Raw genomic sequence first — 20,315 nt, forward strand, 5'->3', positions numbered from 1 at the left:
CTTCTGGGTAGGTCATCACTAGTTCATCGGCGTGAATCTGCCACTCGGAATCCCAGCCAATCAGCTGATCATTCAGCCCACTGACAGTGCAGGAGGCCCAGCAGAAGACGTGTAAAGCTGGGTTTCCACAGGGCGAAATGGTCAGTGGAATGTCCGCAGCGGACATCCCACTGCAATTTAGTGGAGGAATGCCTGCCCCCAAACGTGCACCATTTGGTGCATGTTTTAGAAGTGGGTTTCATCGTGGATTCACCCTCTCATTGAAAGGGGACAATTTCCACAGTGGAGACAGCAATACAATTGATATGTCACAGATTTGAATTCCGCACCACAATGAGGTTTCCGCACAAGTTTTGTGCAGGTTTATTCCACAGCATGTGGATGAGAGTTTTAAAATCTCGTCCACTTTTCTAGTACTGTAAATGCAGTGGAACATCCATGTGGAGAGTGCGCATGGAAACTTCGTGGCAATTCCGCCCCGTGTGTACTTAGCCTAATAGATAGGCTTCACTCCCACTGAAATCAATGGGAGCGTTACCTCCTATTACACCTCTGGCTCCATATTGCAGTCAGAGCCAGAACTGTAGTAGGAGGCAGTGCTCCTTTTTTTAGGAGTGAAGCCTGCCTATTTGCTTCCTTTCCTGACCACTGATGACAACTTTCTCCCTGTTCCACAGACGGCAGTCCATTGGAGGGATCCCAAGTAACAAATTCCCGCCGATCAACTAGTAAAACACTGGACTATCCCCTTCAGTTAACCGTTGCTTGTGTCTATTAGGGAAGCCCCTAATATAGATTAACACCAGTATGGCTAGCTTAATAATCAGAAATAATTTTTGTGGTAGTATTGAGTAGTGGGGGATATCAAACCATTATTTTTCAAATCTGACCTCTGTCACTTTATGGGGTAATAACTTTTAAATGCTTTTATTTATTAAAACAATTCTGAGATGTTTTAATGAAATATTGCACTTTGTAAGTTGTACTTTTGTCTTAAAAAAAATAAATCAAAATTTACAGAAAATTAGGAAAAATTCACGATTTTTAAAACAGAGCTTTTTTTTGCTTGTAAAACAGGTGGTTACTTATACACCATTGAATAGTTAAGAATTATTATTTACCATACCTCTACTATATATTGTGATGATTTTAAGTGTTACTTTTTAGGACTCCAAAAGTATATAAAAATGTAGAAGTAATTTTTCACATTTTCTAGAAAAGTGATTTTTATAAGAACCAATTCAGTTTTGGCATGGCTTTTAAGGGCCTATATGTCAGACACCCACCATAAAAATCACACCATTTAAAAAAAATGACATCCCTTTAACCCCTTAATGACACGGCCTATTTTGGCGTTGAGGACCAAGCGATTTTTTGGTATTTTTCCATCTCCATTTTTCAAAAGCCATAACTTTTTTATTTTTCCGTGGACGCGGCCGTATAAGGGCTTGTTTTTTGCGTGGCGATCTGTAGTTTTTATCGGTGCCACTTTTGGGTATATAGACAATATCGTAAAAAAATTTTTTATTTTTTTTAATGATAACAGGGAGAGAAAACGCATCAATTCTGCCATAGATTTTTTTTTTTTTTTTACAGCGTTAATCATGCAGCATAAATGACACACTCATTTTTTTCTGCAGGTCGGTACGGTAACAACGTTACCAAAATTGTTATATTTTTTTTAGGTTTTTACACTTTTTTGCAATAAAACCCCCTTTTTTTGGAAATCTTTTTTTTTTCTCTATAGCTGCATTCAAAGTCCTGTAACTTTTTTATTTTTCTATGTACGGAGCTCTTTAAGGGCTTATTTTTTGTGAGACGAGCTGTAGTTTTTATTGGTACCATTTTGGGAAATGTACGGCTTTTTTGATCACTTTTATTGCATTTTTTGTGAGGCAAAATGCTAAAAATTAGCATTTTGCCTCTGTTTTTTAGCGTTTTTTTTTACGTTTTTTGTCGTACAAAATAAAAAGCGTGTTCAATTTTTTGTACACGTCGTTACGGACGCGTCAATATCCAATATGTGGGGTTTTAGTTTTTTTTCCCTTTTTTTATGCTAATATTAGAAAAAGCATAAAAAAGGGGTTTTTTACATTTTTTTTTTTTTTACATTTTTCTTTTTTTTACACTTTTCTTTTCTTTTTTTTATACTATTTGAGTCCCTCTGAGGGACTTACATCACTGTGCCTATGATCGCTGTCATAAGGCATGGCAGAGCTACTGCTCTGCCATGCCTTATCGCTTGTACAGCGATTATAGGCACAGGCAATACAGGACGCCAGTGTCTGGCGTCCTGTTGCCATGGTGACAGGCCGGGCTCTCGCGATAACATCGCGAGTTCCGGCCGGAGACACACAGGGATCGTGATCCCTCTGTGAACTCTTTCCCTGCCGCGATCTACTTAGATCGCGGCAGGGAAGGGGTTAACAGCGGCGGGCGCATCTCCGATGTCCCCCCGCTGTTGGAGCGGGACGCCGGCTGTGACTGACAGCCGGCTCCCGCTGCGGGATAGCGCGGGATCTTATGTGATCCCGTGCTATCTCCAGGACGTACCAGGTACGTCATGTTGCGGGAAGTACCAGGCTGCCATGACGTACCAGGTACGTCCAGGAGCGGGAAGGGGTTAAAAGTACTCAAAACAGCATTTACAAAGTTTGTCAACCTTTTAGATGTTTAACAGGAATTAAAGAAAAGTATATCAAAACCTAAAACATTTCATTTTTTTGCAGATTTTCAATTCAAAACCATTTTGTTCTATGACACAGCAGGAGTTAGCAGAGAAAGAAATCTCAGAATTTATTACCACAATATGGTCGTTTTTAGAAATATCCTATATGTGGATGTAAACTGCTGTCTGGGCACATGGCGGGGCTCAGAAGGGAAGAAGTGCTATTTGGCTTTTGGAATGCAGATTTTGCTGGAATGATTTTCAGTTGTCATATTGTGTTTGCAGCCCCTGAAGTATCAGTATATTTGAACCCCCCCCCTCCCCCCCCAAGAAGTGACCTCATTTTGGAAATTAGACTGCCTTGGAATTCATCAAGGGTTGTGGTAAGTGTTTTGAGCCAACCTCATTGTGGAGCACACTGCTAGATTTCCAACTTAATGCACAGGCTAATAAACATCCTCGCTATCCTCCTGAACCCCTTGCAAGTCATGACGGTCAGGGGATTGTGTTTAGGCAAGGTGGCCTATCTTGGTTTGGGGGACTTTTCTGCTTACTCTGAACAAGTCTAAGGGTTCTCAATTTTTCTTGAACTGTTTCACTCTATCCTGCTGAAACACGGTTAGTTCCTCATAGGAGAAATTCAAAGCTAGGGTGTCTTCTAAGAGCACATTTAGACAACGATTATCGCTCAAAAGCCATATTTTGAGTGATAGTCGTTGCATCTAAAATGTGCCCATCTTTCAGTTTTCTGCTGAACGACGGTTTTCAGCTCTGCTTGAATACCATCGTTTGGCAGAACGGCTAATAAGCAGTACCACACACTGTGTTCTGCCCGGGAGAGCGGATAACAGCCGATTGCTTTGTCTCAGGCTGGCAGAACAGCATGTCTGCTGTCCATGGTGCTAAAGTTTCCATGGGGAGCTAGAGATTACATTGTTTCCTCTTAGCAGCCCATGGCTGAACAATGGAGGTAATGACAGAGCTCAGACCTCCTGATGAGTTCTGCAACAGCTCCCAGAAGCTCCTTTGGATGCAAATGAAGCTGATAAAGTACTAATAGCAATTAGTACTTATTAGTATTTTATGCAAAATGATCGCTGATCTTTCAATCTTTTGAAAGATTATCTGTGTGTATAAAAGGGGCTTTAATTCCTCAACTTTAGGGATCTGCGGTGTCCTCCACTGTCTTGCAATCAGGAGTCTCACAACATGAAATATATGGCATGTGACCCCCCTATGGGCGTTAGGAAAGTTTTCTATATTTAGCAAGAGTAGTGCATTTCAGGGGTTAACCGAGCATTGGCTATGTGAAGTCTGGAGAGCAGAAGGTGAACCTGATTCCAGAAACAAGACAGCATTGGGCACTACCAAAATATATGGAGTAGGGAGCCTACACCCCCACATCCCCTCCGTCTAAATGATTTTTTGAACAATATAATTGTGTCTAAAAGCCCCCTAAGACGATAGAAGGAGCAGGGTAGATTTATGTGTTGCTAGTTACGGCACAGCTGAGTACACCCCGGATGTGATCAGGTTACAAACACAGAAATTTGGGGGAAACTTAAATATTTAAAGCAGATGTGCAAATCAAAATCAGCAGAGTCTGGACAGTCATGGTAACAGAGAATGGCTCTCCTACAAGAAAGTATGTTACCTGAGTTTATGAAGCTTTGAATGTGTTCAACTACTAGTTCACAAGACAAACCAATTGCATGTTTGAAGTTTGCAGAAGCTGCATCCCAGTAAGCGTGATCACCCTGGCTGCGACCCAGCCACATGGACATGACCGGCAGTAGCAGATGTACAACTGCATAAATAGCAAAGCCAGGGCCTGCAAGACAAAAACACGGAGCATGAGCGATCACCTCTGATTACACGTTCTGTGAGATTTATCAGCAAAACTGATTTGAGATAAAGAATTTATAGATGTACCATAACATCTCAGAAAAAGCGGTTTGACTTCCATGTCTTTCACATAGGGATTTTATGACTGCTGCACTGCTGAGAGCCACCCAATCTCTTCTCTGCTTCAGTCTAATTTCTAATGACATACTTCCATACGCCTTAGGTGTTGGGCAGTGTACCCTAACACTAAATTCACATGCAGTGGCCAAATATTACACAAATCTCAATTTGGATGGTATTTGTAAAACATTTAGGGATGACCACCACCAACTTAGAGGGATCATAATTCGATCTGAAAGTCTGTAACTTTAAGACACAGTGCTATTTTCTAGTAATTATTTCATATAATCAACATTTTACCTAGAACAGACATTGCTTCTACTGACAGCCTTAACTTCATAAAACATGAGGCCTGTTGTTCATATGTATGCATGTTCTGTACAGTATTATAGATTAGTTACCTGGCACTTTTGCAACCTCTCTTAATAACTCAAAGAGCAAGTCCAGGGTGGGTGCTTGATGCTGACGTGGACAGTTTGAAACAGCGGCCGTAAGTTGTTCTAAAAGGTTTATCCATACGTCAATAAGACCTAAAGGAAAGCAAATGGACAGTCGCTACTAGAGAGAAAAATACACAAATCTACGTATGCATTTGGGAAAATAGGGAAGGCATTAAGACATCACAGTTATGGCAAGATTTAGTAAATGCCGTATTATGGGCAGCATGAACTCAGGACAGGTATGTACACTGTGCCCATGTAGCTATTATACTGAAACAATGCGGCATTTCAAAACAAATATACTTTGAGGTTAGATTCTGAAATGAGCATTGAATTATGGGGGGCAGGAACACACCAAACTCTCCCTGCCCGCATTATCCAGAGTGACAGCTCTCCCTATACACAAGCAGGGAGAAAGCAGCGAGTCTGGATGATCTGGCTAAGGATGTGCAGAAGGAATGCCATCCTGTGACTTGGAGCGCCATTTGAAATCAAACTTCAAAATATGTTTATTCTGAAATGCCTCAGCGATTCAGAATAAGACACACAGTGGCAAACCAAATTATTCACCTCACATTGCAAATTAGGGCAGGTTTTTTAAAATGGTCTAATCATTGAATTTCAACTAATTTTGCAGCTGCGTCTCAAGAGCCATAACTTTTTCATTTTTCCATTGGCATGGCCATATGAGGGCTTGTTTTTTGTGGGACAAGTTGTGATTTTTTAAACAGGGGGGAGGAAAAAAAGAAATGGGGAAAAAAGAAAAAAAGGGGCCATATCATTAAGGGGTTAAATAATGTATTAACTTCCTTCTCTGGGTCATTACGACGCATGGATATCACATGTGTGATTTTATTTTTGATTTTTTACAAAGTAAAGGGAGACAAGTGTTTTTATTATTTTTTTTATAATTTTTTAATTTTTTTTTTTTGTCCCTTTAGGGGACTTCCACAGGGACCCATCAGGACCCCTGATCACATTCCGGGGGTCCGATGGTGACAGCCCTTTACATGCTGCAGTGACAGCCCTTTACATGCTGCAGTCACGTAGACTGCAGCATGTAAAGGGTTAACACAGCAGAGATCGGAGGTTTTCTCTGATCTCTGCTGTAAGAGCAGGTACCTAGCTGTCCTCTCACAGCCAAGCACCAAGCTCTCCCTGCCACAGAGACCATCGGCTTGCTTCTGACAAGCCGATGGTCTCTATGGCAACCTGTAAACAAAGCAGGAGATTGCCGGCATATCGGCAATATCTTCTGCTGGTTTTTCAAAGCCCTTGCTTTGTTCTCTGTGGGACTGTGCAGGCAGAGCACACTGTCACAGCTTGTGGCATTGTGCTCTGCAGCTCCCATAGTGATACATAGCCCGGAAATCTTCTGGGCTATGTTGCTATGAGCAGTGGAGCTCGTCCCGGAAGATTTCCGGGCGTGCCACTCAAGGGGTTAATGACTACTGCATTCTCAAAATTATGCAACATGCTGAATAAAATCCATCATAAGAACACACGTTTGCAAATCATGTGTTGTCTCAAGCACACCTGATACAACTAATCAAGGACTTTATTAGTTGCATCAGGTATGTTTGAGATAAAACACATCAATACCTGGACTGGCTAGTATTTTGGTGACTGTGAGGTTTGATTGCAGGTTAGAAATATGGCAAAGTCAACAGATTGTTTCAAAAAGTTAAGAGGATATCACGGCATTATACAAACAAGCAAAAGGATACAAAAAGATAGTAAAGGCACTGAATGTTTCTAGAAATACAGTTGGAAACATAATTGGTAAGTTCAAAGTTAAGGGAACACTGGTTACACTATCTGCACATGGCAGAAAGAGGACGCCGTCACAAGATTACTTAATAGGCGGGTAATCAAAACCCTTGAGTGACTGAAAACACCTGCAGCAAGATTTGGTGGCAGCAGGCACTGAGAGTTCAGTTTGCAGACCAAGATATACACCTCTGCTTACCCAAAAGTACAAAAAAAATTGACTCCAATATGCCCAAAACCATATAAATAAGACCAAGAAATTGAGATTCTCTTCTTTTGAGTGGTGAAACAAAAATTGATTTATTTTGGGGCCAATGGATCAGTGGTATGTCTGAAGAATAAAGCATATGCTGAAAAGAACACCCAGCGCATAGTGAAGCATGGCAGTAGCTTTGCTTCCTCTGGCATAAAAAAACCTGCAGCATGTGGAGGTCAAAATGGATTCAATCATGGGTGTAACTATAGAGGATGCAGGGGATGCAGTTGCACCCGGGCCCAGGAGCCTTAGGAGGCACACAAGGCCTCTCTTCTCCATATAGGGAGCCCAGTACTATGAATAAAGCATTATAGTTGGGGGCCCTGTTACAGGTTTTGCCCAGAAGCTTCAAGTTAGGTCTATGTGCAGCATGGTTTAGGTATATGTACGGGTACAGATACAGATAGAGGGGGGGCCCCAGCTCACGTTTTGCATCAGGGCCCCTGAGCCTTTATTTACGCCCCTGGATTCAATCAAGTATTAGGAAATCCTACGAAAAAACTTCATGCCTTCTGTGAGGAAGCATTTCTGGACCTTCCAACAGGACAACGATCCCAAGCATACCTCAAAGTCTACCAAGACCTGGTTTCAGAAGTAGTCTTGGAAAATTCTGGGGATGTTATCATTAAAAAAAACATAACAAAAACAGAAATATAGCTTTTTTGTATTTTTTTTCGCAGCATGCTCTGTGCGGGTTAATGTACTAACCTATTTCTCTGGGTCATTATGAACGTGGTGATACCAGATTTGTAATTTTTTATATATTTATTTTACATAGTAAAATAGTATTATTATAATTATATACAAGTTCTCACTTATTTTACTACTTTGTGTATTAGAAGATGTTGATAAGAAACCCACCAGTATCATCATCAAACTCCGATAATACAGCATCAATACCATCTTCACTGCTTGCTGATCTTTCTTGAACTCGGCGGGGCAAAGTATTCAGACGCCCACATAAGAAGATTGGTTTCATTGGCATCTTGTAGATTTTAGCTAGCAGCTGCATATTAAGAAAAAAAACATGGTTCTGTTACTACTGTATGCGGTTGCTTTGTATGCACACATGCGCTGAAAAAAAACAAAACCATAAGCCTCTATAGAAACCCTGTCCTGTTAACGTCTTGTCACAGGGTTCAGGCTAAACACCTTTAAATACCATACATTGCAAAGCATTTGTAGTAATGCTCATGATCTACAGAGGAGAAATATACTGAATGAAATGTTCTACCTGAGAACACCTTCTTAAATAATCCAAAGCTGGTAGGCAAAGGTCTGTGGACGATGAAGCAGATGATGGCACGCAGTCTCCAATTTCTTTACAGTCATTCTCACCTAAATAATATATTAAACACTAAAATTATTTTGGGTTCTGAATATATCAAACTTTACTACCAGAAGTAGCACTTGCTGCAGCATCACTACTAGCATATGTGAACATTTCCCAAGCCAGTAAGAATCGATCCTTATCTCATGATTACAAGATTTGTTTAGGAGTCTTAAGGTCCATTTATACGCAAAGATGATTTCTCAAAATTCATCAGAAACTGACAGTTTTGAGCGATCATTTTGCATTAGGCACTAATGGGCTAATCGGTTAAAGGGGTTGTCCCGTGAAAGCAAGTGGGGTTATACACTTCTGTATGGCCATATTAATGCACTTTGTAATATACATCGTGCATTAAATATGAGCCATACAGAAGTTATACACTTACCCCTCCGGTGTTGGCGTCCCCGTCTCCATGGCGACGACTGAAGCCTCTTCTCTGGTCGCCGCAACAGTCGGCGCTTGCGCAGATAAGAATCCTCTGCTGGCTGTGTCCAGGCTCACAAGCGGCGTCCTGGCTCCTCCCTCTTCTCTGGTCATCGTAGCTCCGCCTCCGTCACGTGGTGCCGATCAGCCAATGAGGTGGCTGTAATCGGCAGTGGAACGCAGGATGGAGAAGAAATCCACGGTGCACCATGGGAGAAGACCCGCGGTGCACCATGGGAGAAAACCGCGGTGCACCTTTGGAAAAGGACCGGCAGCCATCTTGAAAGAAGAATTTTTATAAGTTCAGGAAACCAGCTAATGGTGAGTAGAAACGCTCTTTAAAAACGCTTTTCACGGGTAGTGTAGTATGTTTGCTTTAGAAGGGGGACTGGGAAGAGAAAAAAATTTACATTTCTGCTGCGGGACAACCCCTTAAATGAAGCTAACTGGCTTTATTTGCATGTATTTAGAGAACAGCAGGTGGTCTGTTCTCCAAATACATCTGCTTTACCAGCTGCATACAATGCTATCAGCGCTGCCCATGGAGAACACAGCATGCCGTCAGGGACGACAAATTTTAAGCTAAGCTGAACTCAGTGATGGATGAAGAATGCACGGTAAGTGCATGTTGGGCACACATTTACACACAATGGCTATCACTCAAAAGCGGTCATTTGGACGAACTTTGAGCGATAATCGTTGTGTGTTAATCAGTAGAGATGAGCGAACGTGCTCGGCCCCGCCCCTTTTTCGCCCGAGTACCGCGATTTTCGAGTACTTCCGTACTCGGGCGAAAAAATTCGGGGGGCGCCGTGGCGGCGCGGGGGGTTGCAGCGGGGAGTGGGGGGGAGAGGGAGAGAGAGAGGGCTCCCCCCTGTTCCCCGCTGCTACCCCCCGCACCGCCGCGCCTCTCCCCGCCCCCTGGCGCCCCCCGAATCTTTACGCGCGAGTACTGAAGTACTCGAAAATGGCGGTACTCGGGTGCGTAAGTACTCATTACGAGTACGTTCGCTCATCTCTATTAATCAGCCCTAAAACATGTAGCTGTAAATATAATTACTGGCTACTATTGTATTTTGCCCCGTGTTTCCAAGCTGAGCAACTTTAATTGGGTAGGATTGTTACCACGTGAGTAAGGCTGTATCCGCACAGGCGATTTTGTAGCTATGCGTCAGTGCTACAAATCGCAGCAATCCAGAACCCATACTTCCCTATGGGTTCATCCACATGAGTGATGTTTTGTAAGCTGCTACATTGAGAGACTACAAAATCTCTGCGATTTGCTATGTTTTGTAGCCCATGTTTCCCTATGGAGCCTCCTTACTTATCGCATAGCATGAACTTATGACTTTCATGCTATGTGATGCGATTTTAACATTACAAAGTCCTATTAACTTTCTCGCTACAAAATCGTGTAATTTTGTCATGCGAGAAAATTGCATGTAGCAGCGACATGATGCTACCTTTTTAAACAAGAAAAAAGCATCACTGATGCTACAAAATTGCGTGTACATAGCAGCGATATCGCAGCTATTTTGTAGCAGCGATATCGCTGTCGCCCATGCGCCTGCAGCCTTACAGCTCTGCCGTAAGGTCCTTGTTTCTTTGAAGGTCCTTGAAAGTAATGCAAAGGGCTCTCACTTAGTAATAAAAAGTGTAAAAATGATGCACAATGAACGTAAATTACTTATATCATGCTAGGTACATTTCCAGGACCTTTTGCTTCTCTTCATGACTATTTATCCTTGGCTCCATGAGTTTGTTGGTTGCCATGAATTAAGTGCCACTTCAAATTTGACAATTCATGCATCTACCTGATTTTGTGGAATGCCCGTAATAACTAGTGCGATAAACTATATACTCACTGGGCAAGGCTTATTTTATAGATTTTCTTGATGACTGTTTTATATCTTTAGCATTGGGATGCCCTGTCCATTTTTTCTTTACTCTTGAATATAATGGCATATAGCACTCAGCATTGTAAAACATTATAAGGACTGAATGGACTTTCATACAGATGTTCAGTTAGTAATCTTATCCTGTTACATTATTCTAGATGGAGGGACAGAGAAACAGTCTTATAGTTTCCCCACAGCCCACTTTACAGTATTATCGTTGCTCCCCAAATTGTTTGAAAACAGAATGAAACATACCTAAACCTTTCACAAATTTCATAAGGCACATAATGTAATCAGTGGCTGCATTGGCAAAAACTTGAATGTTGTCTGTGTTCAGGAAAGCTTCAAACACATCGAACACTGGAGCCTGACGTTTCCCTAAGAGACAAAAGCAGTGACAAGCTACCTTAACATTGCGATTTTACATGCAGCACCAGTTTCATCCTAGATTTTGGAGGCCTGGACGGAACCATAGTGTGTAATATGTGAAACAGAGACATCTTCGGTCTCCGTCTTACATGGTTTCCATCCCGGTCAGTCGTTTGAAATGGATTTAAAAAAAAAGAAGGCACCTCGACCCCAAAGTATGTTAAAAAGACACGCCGGAATGTGACAATCACAGGGCATATGCCGTATATTGTAGGCACTGAATGTTAAGGAGTGTTATAACATGAAGAGCAGTTTCTGAATCCCCTTGCCATCACTAGAGGTTGTAAAAAGGGAGAGATGATAGTAATAGCATGTATTCCTCTTCCTGATGTCACTTATAGCTTATCCCCTTCAACCTCTCCCTTACCACCTACAGAAGCAGGAGGTAAAATAGTTTTTTCTTTAAGTGCTGCACCCTGAATATTGCACTCCAAATTATGAGCCTGGTAACATTTAAAAGCTAAGATTGTTTGCTTTCACCCATTATGGACCAGGCTGCTTTGTACCCAAAAGACCACACTTTTTAGGGATTTTACCCATGTGGTGGTTTTACCGTCCTACTTTTTCGTTCTGACGTGGGTGTCGGTGGGCGGGAAAGCGTTTTCACGCTATCTACCACTGTGCTACAGCGGAAGATAGCGTGATGGACGGCTTCCATTGACTGCAATGGAAGCCGTCCGTGCATACGCCCGCGGCAAATAGAACATCCCGCTTGTGATTACGGGTGATTTCACAGGACAGAATTCCGCACCATGAGCATTGCGCTATTAGGTTCAATAGTACCTAATAGCTGCGGGGCAACGCCGCGGATTTCCGCCGCGTAATCCACCCATGGGGATTAGGCCCAAATCCTAAATTATAATAATAATAAAAAAAAAAAATCATATATTATACCCCAATACTTATAGGGAGTCTGCCATGACCTTTGAAGCCCTATAAACTACATTATGGGGCTCAAAGATAAGAAAATAAGGAGTGGCGTTTCATGCTCACTGGGCGCCCTGTTCCAGTGTTGCGTCCCTTCGAAAATTGCCGTATGCACACCGCATGAATCTTTTCAGCCTGTTCTGTGCACACTCTCATTCATCTCTATGGAGCAGTGTGTGCACAGAGCGGGCTGAAAAGAGTCACTCTGTGTACATGGCTACTTGGAGGGCACACAGCACTGGAACGGGGGTGCTCGGTAGGTATCAAACATTGCTCCCTGAACTCCCCAGTTCCCTGACCTTTAAGCCATGGTTATGAAAAGTTCCCTTTAAACATTTTATGAAAAGAAAAACTTGTCATATTGCCAACCAGCACTTTAATTCAATTTTGCACCAGAGGATAATTTTTGGAAAAGAGAACAATTATGTTTTTGATTTAATGTGTGACTAAATCAACTGCTCATCTTCTCATCCTTTTAATAGAAAAAAACCTCAAAGATCCTAACATCCTCTCTGATTGCTAAGGAGAGTGCGATAGAATGAAGACAAGGTCATTCAACACCCACACGGGGTCAACGGAGGTTCTACAAGAGAGAGAGGACAGTCATAGGCTGCCTTATTCCTCCCATTCTAGCCTAAAATTCAACCTGTTGCAATTGTTTAAAGTTATGGCACATTATCTAAGTCATGAAAAAGCTAAACCCACGAAGTTTTGATTGACAGAATTGTAACATTTTTGTAAAGGCGTATTCAAATAGGGACCAATCCTTTATTTAGCTTTAAACGTACCCATTGAGTACTCTCCTACAAGGTACTCCTTAATATCAGACTTGCTGCTGTGTACCGTTTCCAGGGCACTAAATAAAGGCCTCCAACCTGACTGGATTCGAGGAGAGCACACTTCCACCAGCTCACCAATCGATGTGACCACCTGAAATTTGCACAAATACATTAGTTAATTGTGTTTCCACAAGTTCGCCAGAGATATCATATATTGGCCATTTAAATTTAATATTTAGGGTATAAAACTTGTATTATTTCGTCAAATTGGGAAAAAGTTCAAATTTCACATATTAAAAAGTAAACTGGATTTAGAAGTTATTTTAAAACGATCAGCTGGTGAAAGTTAAACCATATTCGATGGCGAATAGCAGGATTCGAAAACAATGATAATAAATAATGGTCCAAATTATAGTATCTGTACTTTTCCTTGCCTACAGCTGACATACTATTTTGCAATGAACATGTTCACTCATTTCAGTACTTGCCCTAGTACAGCATAGAATCTATTTGATAGTGTACATATTATGTATCATATACAGGGGGGGTGCAAAAACATGGAAACACCGTACAAAATATATGGGATTTTAATCTAATTGGCACTGAGCTGCCCTTTTGACCCCTGTTTGGCTGAGAACTTTCCTGCCAAATTCGTATTTACTTCACCTCTTGCCCTGCTCTGGGTGGTTTTGGGACCCAGCTGGTAACAGCATCTGAGTGGCTCAAACCCCTGACCAATGGAACCTTGTTGTTTGGGCAGATGTTCACTTCTGCCTGGCAGCATCTGTGTCATGTTACCTCGACTTAAAATCGGTCTCTACACGTCTTACTGAAATATGATTTATAATCCCAAGTAACTTAAGGCATGCATTTCGCACAGTGTTTCCATATTTTTGTCCACCCCCTGTAAGTATTATATACACACACTATCAGAATAGATGGAATATGTTTAGCTGTGAAGATATACATGGCCACTTCTAGTTTGGAGTGTCTAGTGAACTGCTGCTCCAGCCTTGGGACAAGTGATCAATAACCACATTTCAATAGTCCTTTGCACTTTTAATTTACCTGGTCCTGGACATCTTCATCACATAACTCTAGCTGCATGATTCGCTCAAAAGGACGGAAAAGAGCTTCATTAAAGTGAAAGTGTGGTGGCTCGTTCCAGTCCGTCAGGACCTCGGTCATAATGTCGTGTATGAAGGAGACCGCTTTCTTAGAAACACGCCTTTCTTTATGACAGGCTGCCTAAAATAAAACAGGAAAGTGGTGAGTTTTATAGCGTGGAAGAAATTAATTACAGGTCAGACATGTCATTGATACATAGGGAAAAAAAGGGCTCTATGGGGAGCTTCAACACCTTTGGCACTGCGCCAGCAACAGACTAGTCCACCAGAGGATCCTCATCTAGGCCCAGAGCGCTGGCTGACAACTCGATGGCATGTGCATGTCACAAGCCAGTCTGACACTGCAGCTGACTGCATCATATTTCTCATGTGGATATAGGGAGTTGGGTTGGAACTCATGGAGAGGGGTTAAAATGTCTGCATCTAACTTGACTTGCCGCTGCTTCACATCACATGCCGCTCCACTCACTACTGGTGCAGCTCTCCAAGAGTAGCGCTGAAATTATGCCCAACACAAGTTGGCTGAGCTTCATCTAATCAGTGCTAGGCTTGTCTTCCAGGCACTGCCTCTGGCTCAATAGCACAGCATGAGTACTGTGAGTTACAGGCAGAGCGCCCAGTGACTAGTGGCGTGTGTGTGGCAGGCGGTGCCATGAAGGAGTACTATAGTCAAAAGAGAAAGAGAAGAAAGCAGAGTCTACATGCAGTACTACCGGTAGTAGTAAGTATAACATAAATTAACTGTATGATGTGAGAAAAGTTCAATTCGAGCAGCTGAACTTATTAAATAAAGTTTTCATATCTGACTAAGGCTAATTTCAAACTGGTAAGTGCGAGTTTCCTGTGAATGCAAGGCGTTTGTGTCAAAAACACCTCACATCACTTTGGGGAAGTAGCAATCCTGACATCACATCGCGTGCACATCATATGCTGTGCAATGGGTGAGGCGTTTTGAGGGAATGCCCAAAGAAATGACATGCCCAAACTTTTTTCCTGCACCGCAATGCAGGAAAAAAAATGAAAAAATTCACTCATGTATATGACCCCTTTCAAAAGAATGGGGTTCTTATGCATGGGAGATTTTTGCATCTCGCAATGCACAACTCTCGTGCGATTTTCACGGCTGTGTGAAACCGGCCTGAGGGCCTACCTTCACCATGACCTGAGGAAATCACTCTATACTATCAGTGTATGGGGGAGGGGACCCTCAGTAAGCTGTGTATATCACCAATAACCCACCACCATCCATGCACCTACTAAGGGATCCTCCTACAACTACTCATTGTGTATGGGTGGTGGGGAATAAAAAGTCCCTCAGCTTTGGGATGCCAAGAAGTTGTCTTGGAAACTGGGGGCTTAGAGAAGGCCAGTAGGCCTGCTAATGGAGCACACCTAATACACCCTGCCTCTGGCAAGTCTGTAATTAGCCTGTTTTTCTATATTTTCTGCAAGGTGTCAAGGAGTGAAGATTTAACTTGGAGGTGAGCTGTATTTCGGGAAAAAGGAGAGTTAAAGGGAACTTGAACTATAAGCCCCATAAACTAAGTAGTAGTTTAGATGATGGGGAGTCCGGGCAACTGTGTCTCATACCAGCTATGTCCCCCATTCCTGCGGTCTACCGCAGCGAAGTAAGCATGTGCGATTCTTTTCACAAGGCTGTAGGATGAATGGGCACACACACAGCCTCCTGAAAATAGTCACATTGGCTGTGCGTGTGCAGACATACGCATAAACGGGGAGCCATGCGAGTATGAAAGGAGGCTTCCCAGACCCCATGTCATCTAAACCATCAGCACCATAACTTAATTTATGGTGCCTATAGCTGATGACAGGTTCCCTTTAAGTTCTCTGCTAAACTCAAGTAATGTGGACTTGTCTCTTTTTCACACAAAGAAGATGTCATCAATCTACGGAATAGGGAAAAGCACATTAGAGTCAACATAAATATACTATCAGAAAGCAAAAGAGGGAACTTCCAGTCCCCACATATTTTCTGGATAGCAGATGTAAGATAGCTAAGGTTCAGTATTATAGGTAAATCCCCACCCCCATAAGAAAAGACAGAGGCTTTGAAAAATTATTCTAAAAAATGGGAATTGAAGTAAACGAATAAACTTGATAATCTCTCCCTGAAGGGATTTGATCATTTAAAACTGCATGTACTTTCTGACAACAGCAGAAACTTTTTGTTTTAGCACCAGTCATTATCTGTATATATCCAAGTATACTTACACATTTATACAATGGAGTGAATACATATATCTATATAATTACCTCTACAAAGTGAGGGGCCACTATACTCCAACATCGTATAATGTGAAGAAGAGGACGAGATTTGCTGCGGATGATACGTAACATTACATCTCCAAGGCGGAAGAGATGCAGAGCGCTTCTTTTGTCCTGCGTAGATTTAATCTCACCTGTAACATTCAGACAACCAGCAGTGAATTCCAGAAGACAAAAGTTACTTTGCATTATTGCAGGAAACATAGCCCAATCAGGTACAGGCAGGGCTTCATGCAACATCTCATGAAGGTGAAGCATCAGGTCCTTGTTGATCCCTCTTCTAGAGCAGATCTTCCACCACTCCCAGGAAGACATGTCTCACAAAATATTCACAGTACAGTAAAAGCCTTACCAGGCATCGCAAGGGAATAATCCACTGTATCCGTGACGGAATGAAAAAGCTGAGCCTGGGATGCCTTCTTCAGCTGGTAGAGAAATCCACTCAGTGCAACCAGATTGAGCTTGTCTGCAGCACCTTCAAATAGTCTACAGAAAATTGAAAATGTATATTTATATACAACTTATTTTTGTGACTCAACAATGAAAAAAATGTTATAATACATCGTCATACGTACGGAAAATACAAATCAGGTTTCTTACTTGTCAGCTTGCGTGGACAAGGTACAAACAGCTTTAGCAGCATTGCTTGCACTCATCAGGGTATTTGCACGGAAATCAAATGCCCGTCCCTTGTTGCCCTCTTTGATGAGCTCTTGGATTGGGATTGGCTGGATGATGGGACTCTTCCCAAGAGAAGCCTCCTGTCCTTTAGTCTGTTCTTGTGGAAAGTCAGCGGAGAGGCTCTGCGAATCTGTGGACTGAGACTGAGTGATTGTCAGCGATAGCTGCGATGCCCCCTCACTGAAGTGCGTGTGCTCCAATGTGCTAATATATTCACACACCCTAACAGGGAGAACAGAGTATTATCTTTGAACATGGAACAATTAGGAAAAATGAACATTTTCAATGCTTCTAAGTGGGAGCATAACACAAATTATTTAGAAATTTTTATTATACCCACCCAGATACACAGATTACAACCCCACCACAGGGTTAAGAGCGCACTAGTATCTACCTGAACACATGGGGCCAGCAATCTTGATTGTGACTTCCCATCTCCAGACCGACATTAAGTATAGCGTCCATACACAGGACATGGGCATTATGTAAACGATACCCTCCGTGTTTACCCATCTGTTCCAGTTTTTGCTCCACTTTCTGTTTCACTGTTCAGAAAATAAATAAGTGTTCAAGCCTATTCAGAACAATCTCCTCTTATTTTGCACTTTGCTGTTGCATTTTTGTTACATAAGACACCAAAGCACTGCTGCGTTTCATGGAGCTTTAGTCCTCTCTTAGGTACTCTCAGTGAGAATGGCTGTGATTGGTCACAGCGCTCAGCCAATCAGAGGCAGCGCTTCCAGGAGGGGGGATTTTTTCAATCCCCGGCCAAAAGAAGAAGAGAGTGCCGTGGACCCGGGGAGAACATGCACCAGAGCCAGACAGCACTTCTACATGATGCATTATCATCTTTTTCCCTGCTGCTAGGGCTTATTTAAGGGCTTTAGCAGTAGGATTTACTATCATCAAAGTTGCATCACTTCACACAAAAACTGTCCTATCTTTTGCAGGTGCGAATTTTTAGCGCTTGTAAAAAATGGACATGTGTCTGCTTTCATTGGAAAGCATTGGTTTTAATAGAGCCGTTTTTTAAACATACCTATACATGCGTGAAAAAAACCACTCATCTGACTGAGCCCTTAAAAGGTTTCTCTAGAGATACAGTCCACACATACAACTGAAATATATGTACTCTCATTTTTTAATCTTTAGTCCTCCAAACGCTCATCTTTATAGGGCGCTACTACTGACAAGCATTAAACTGTGTGTATAAAGGATATAGAAATCTCTGTATATATCCCTCATATATAGGCAAGATCGGCAATCTATCGCAGACAGCCAGCCCACCCACACATAAGATCCAATGCAAAGGACTCAACAAAACCTCAGCCCAGCTTTGATACAGAATGTTTAGGTTTAGGGTCCAGCCCTAGGATCTTGATAAAAACAGCAAGTTTATTTAAGTAACCTAAAGAAAAAAAAAATATTTAGGGATCCATCTACAGATAACGTGTATGCATTCCAGCCTGCAATCCTACAGCTCTTCTTCATGACCTGACATTGTGACTACTGAATGGAGTTTAAAAAACAAAGAACCCAGCCCTTACAAGGAGGAGATCACATGTTAACCACAGCAGAAGTAATTAAAGGGGTTTTCCGTGGAAAATACTACTGATGACCTATCCTCAGAATAGGTCATAAATAGTTGATCAGCTGGGATCAGTCGCTCGGGACCCCCACCAATCAGCTGAGCGGACACATGCTGTCAGCACAGCAAATACAGAGATCGGAGCTGAAGCAGCGGAGCTTTCCGCACCGAACTCTATGTAGTGTCCGGCGCTTGTAACTGCAGGCACAGCTTTCGTTAAAATCAACTGACAGCATGAGCCCGCTCAGCTCATCGGTCGGGGTCCTGAGTGACGGACCCCGACCGATCAACTATTGATGACCTATCCTGATGATAGGTCATTAATAGCATTCTCTCTGGAAAACCCCTTTAACTATGCATAGTCAGATCTCACAAGCAATTATATTTTAATATTAGTACATTGTTACTCTTTTACTAAACACAGTCTAAAAGTTAGACAGAGCAAACAAACTATACAGTCTTTTCGGACAAGCCACAAAAAGTGTCCAAAAGGGTCTAAAAACACAGAGGCTTACTTATGAAGCCTTTCCCAACAGATTTGTGACGTAATGTGCACCAGAATAACTGTGAACTATTTTTACAACATACTTACAACTGATTTGAGCCAAAAAGAATGAAAAACAAATTCCAAATGGCACTGCCAAGTTTTTCTTTGACGAATGTGGTCATGGCCTCTATGTGGCAGATGTTTGACACATTTATGAAGCTAGAAATTGTAAGCCAAAGCCAGAAAGTATACACACAGCTGTTTCAGGGTGATTGTCCCTCCTTCTGCAGATTTCCCTTATAAGTCTCCTCACTCACCTTTTAGGTGCTCTCCTTCAGAAGAAACAATACCCTTCCTGACCCAGATCATAAGCCTCTCCCCAGCCAGGCCAAAAATCTACTGCACACTGATGAGGAGGCAATCACCCCGAAACAGCTGTCTGTGTATGCTTTCTGTCTTTGGCTTACAAATCCTAGTAATTGTTTCATGACTTTAAAGAGTCTAAAGAATTTAAACAGTCTAACATTGACGTGCAGGAATGTTGCCTTCCAATAGGTGGCGCTGTAGAGGTATTGTCCTATCTTCCCATTTACAGGACACTGGAGGCACAAGGTTCACATGAGAGAAATCTATTGGATTCTACTACTAAATCCATGTGTTCCAAATGGTTTAAACATATGTACTGACACAATGTATTTTTACTGAACCGTAGTTGCTTGTGAGATCTGACTATAGTTTAAAGAGACGCATGCTTTATTATGCATAATTACTTCAGCTGTGGTTAGTAGGTGATATCATCCTTGTAGGAATTGTTTGTTTGTGGTCAAAATGTCAGGCCATGAAGAAGGGCTGTAGGATCGCAGCATGAAAGGCGTAACCGGTATCTGTGGATGGATTCTTGGATATTTATTAAGTTTACTTAAAGAAACTTGCTATTTTTACCAAGATCCTGGTGCTGGACCCTAAAAATCTTTTCTGGATCAATCACAAACACCATACACTCTGCAGCCCAGGTCCTCAAAATTAATGATCTTGGACAGAAGTAAACTGGCTCTGTGTTAGGAATTTTGGAGTGACTAGCATGATATTTACATATTCTCACTTTTATAGTTTAAAAGAATTTTATTCAGCTGCAATTTCTTCAAACAACATGTAGATGAATGCATAAGATTACATCAATAAATGGGTATCATGCAGACCGTTTCTATAGTAACATAATCTATAGCGCCTTGACTACGCAGCCAATTATTTTATCCAT

General features: G+C 42.0%; 1 protein-coding gene across 1 annotated transcript in view; it reads right to left on the bottom strand.

The window, feature by feature from the left end:
• ARFGEF3 (ARFGEF family member 3) overlaps positions 1-20,315 on the bottom strand; it is a 92,556-nt gene that overhangs the window by 19,020 nt on the left and 53,221 nt on the right. The window contains exons 18-28 of the mRNA XM_066605504.1: positions 17,377-17,527; positions 16,902-17,204; positions 16,654-16,787; positions 16,290-16,435; positions 13,957-14,136; positions 12,898-13,039; positions 11,009-11,131; positions 8,334-8,437; positions 7,961-8,105; positions 5,035-5,163; positions 4,323-4,499 (exon numbers count right to left, since the gene is read on the bottom strand). Of these exons, the coding sequence (XP_066461601.1) occupies positions 4,323-4,499; positions 5,035-5,163; positions 7,961-8,105; positions 8,334-8,437; positions 11,009-11,131; positions 12,898-13,039; positions 13,957-14,136; positions 16,290-16,435; positions 16,654-16,787; positions 16,902-17,204; positions 17,377-17,527 (1,734 nt within the window). The remainder of the gene's footprint in view (positions 1-4,322; positions 4,500-5,034; positions 5,164-7,960; positions 8,106-8,333; positions 8,438-11,008; positions 11,132-12,897; positions 13,040-13,956; positions 14,137-16,289; positions 16,436-16,653; positions 16,788-16,901; positions 17,205-17,376; positions 17,528-20,315) is intronic.

This window comes from Eleutherodactylus coqui, chromosome 1 (assembly GCF_035609145.1).
Source record: "Eleutherodactylus coqui strain aEleCoq1 chromosome 1, aEleCoq1.hap1, whole genome shotgun sequence".
Lineage (NCBI taxonomy): Eukaryota > Metazoa > Chordata > Amphibia > Anura > Eleutherodactylidae > Eleutherodactylus > Eleutherodactylus coqui.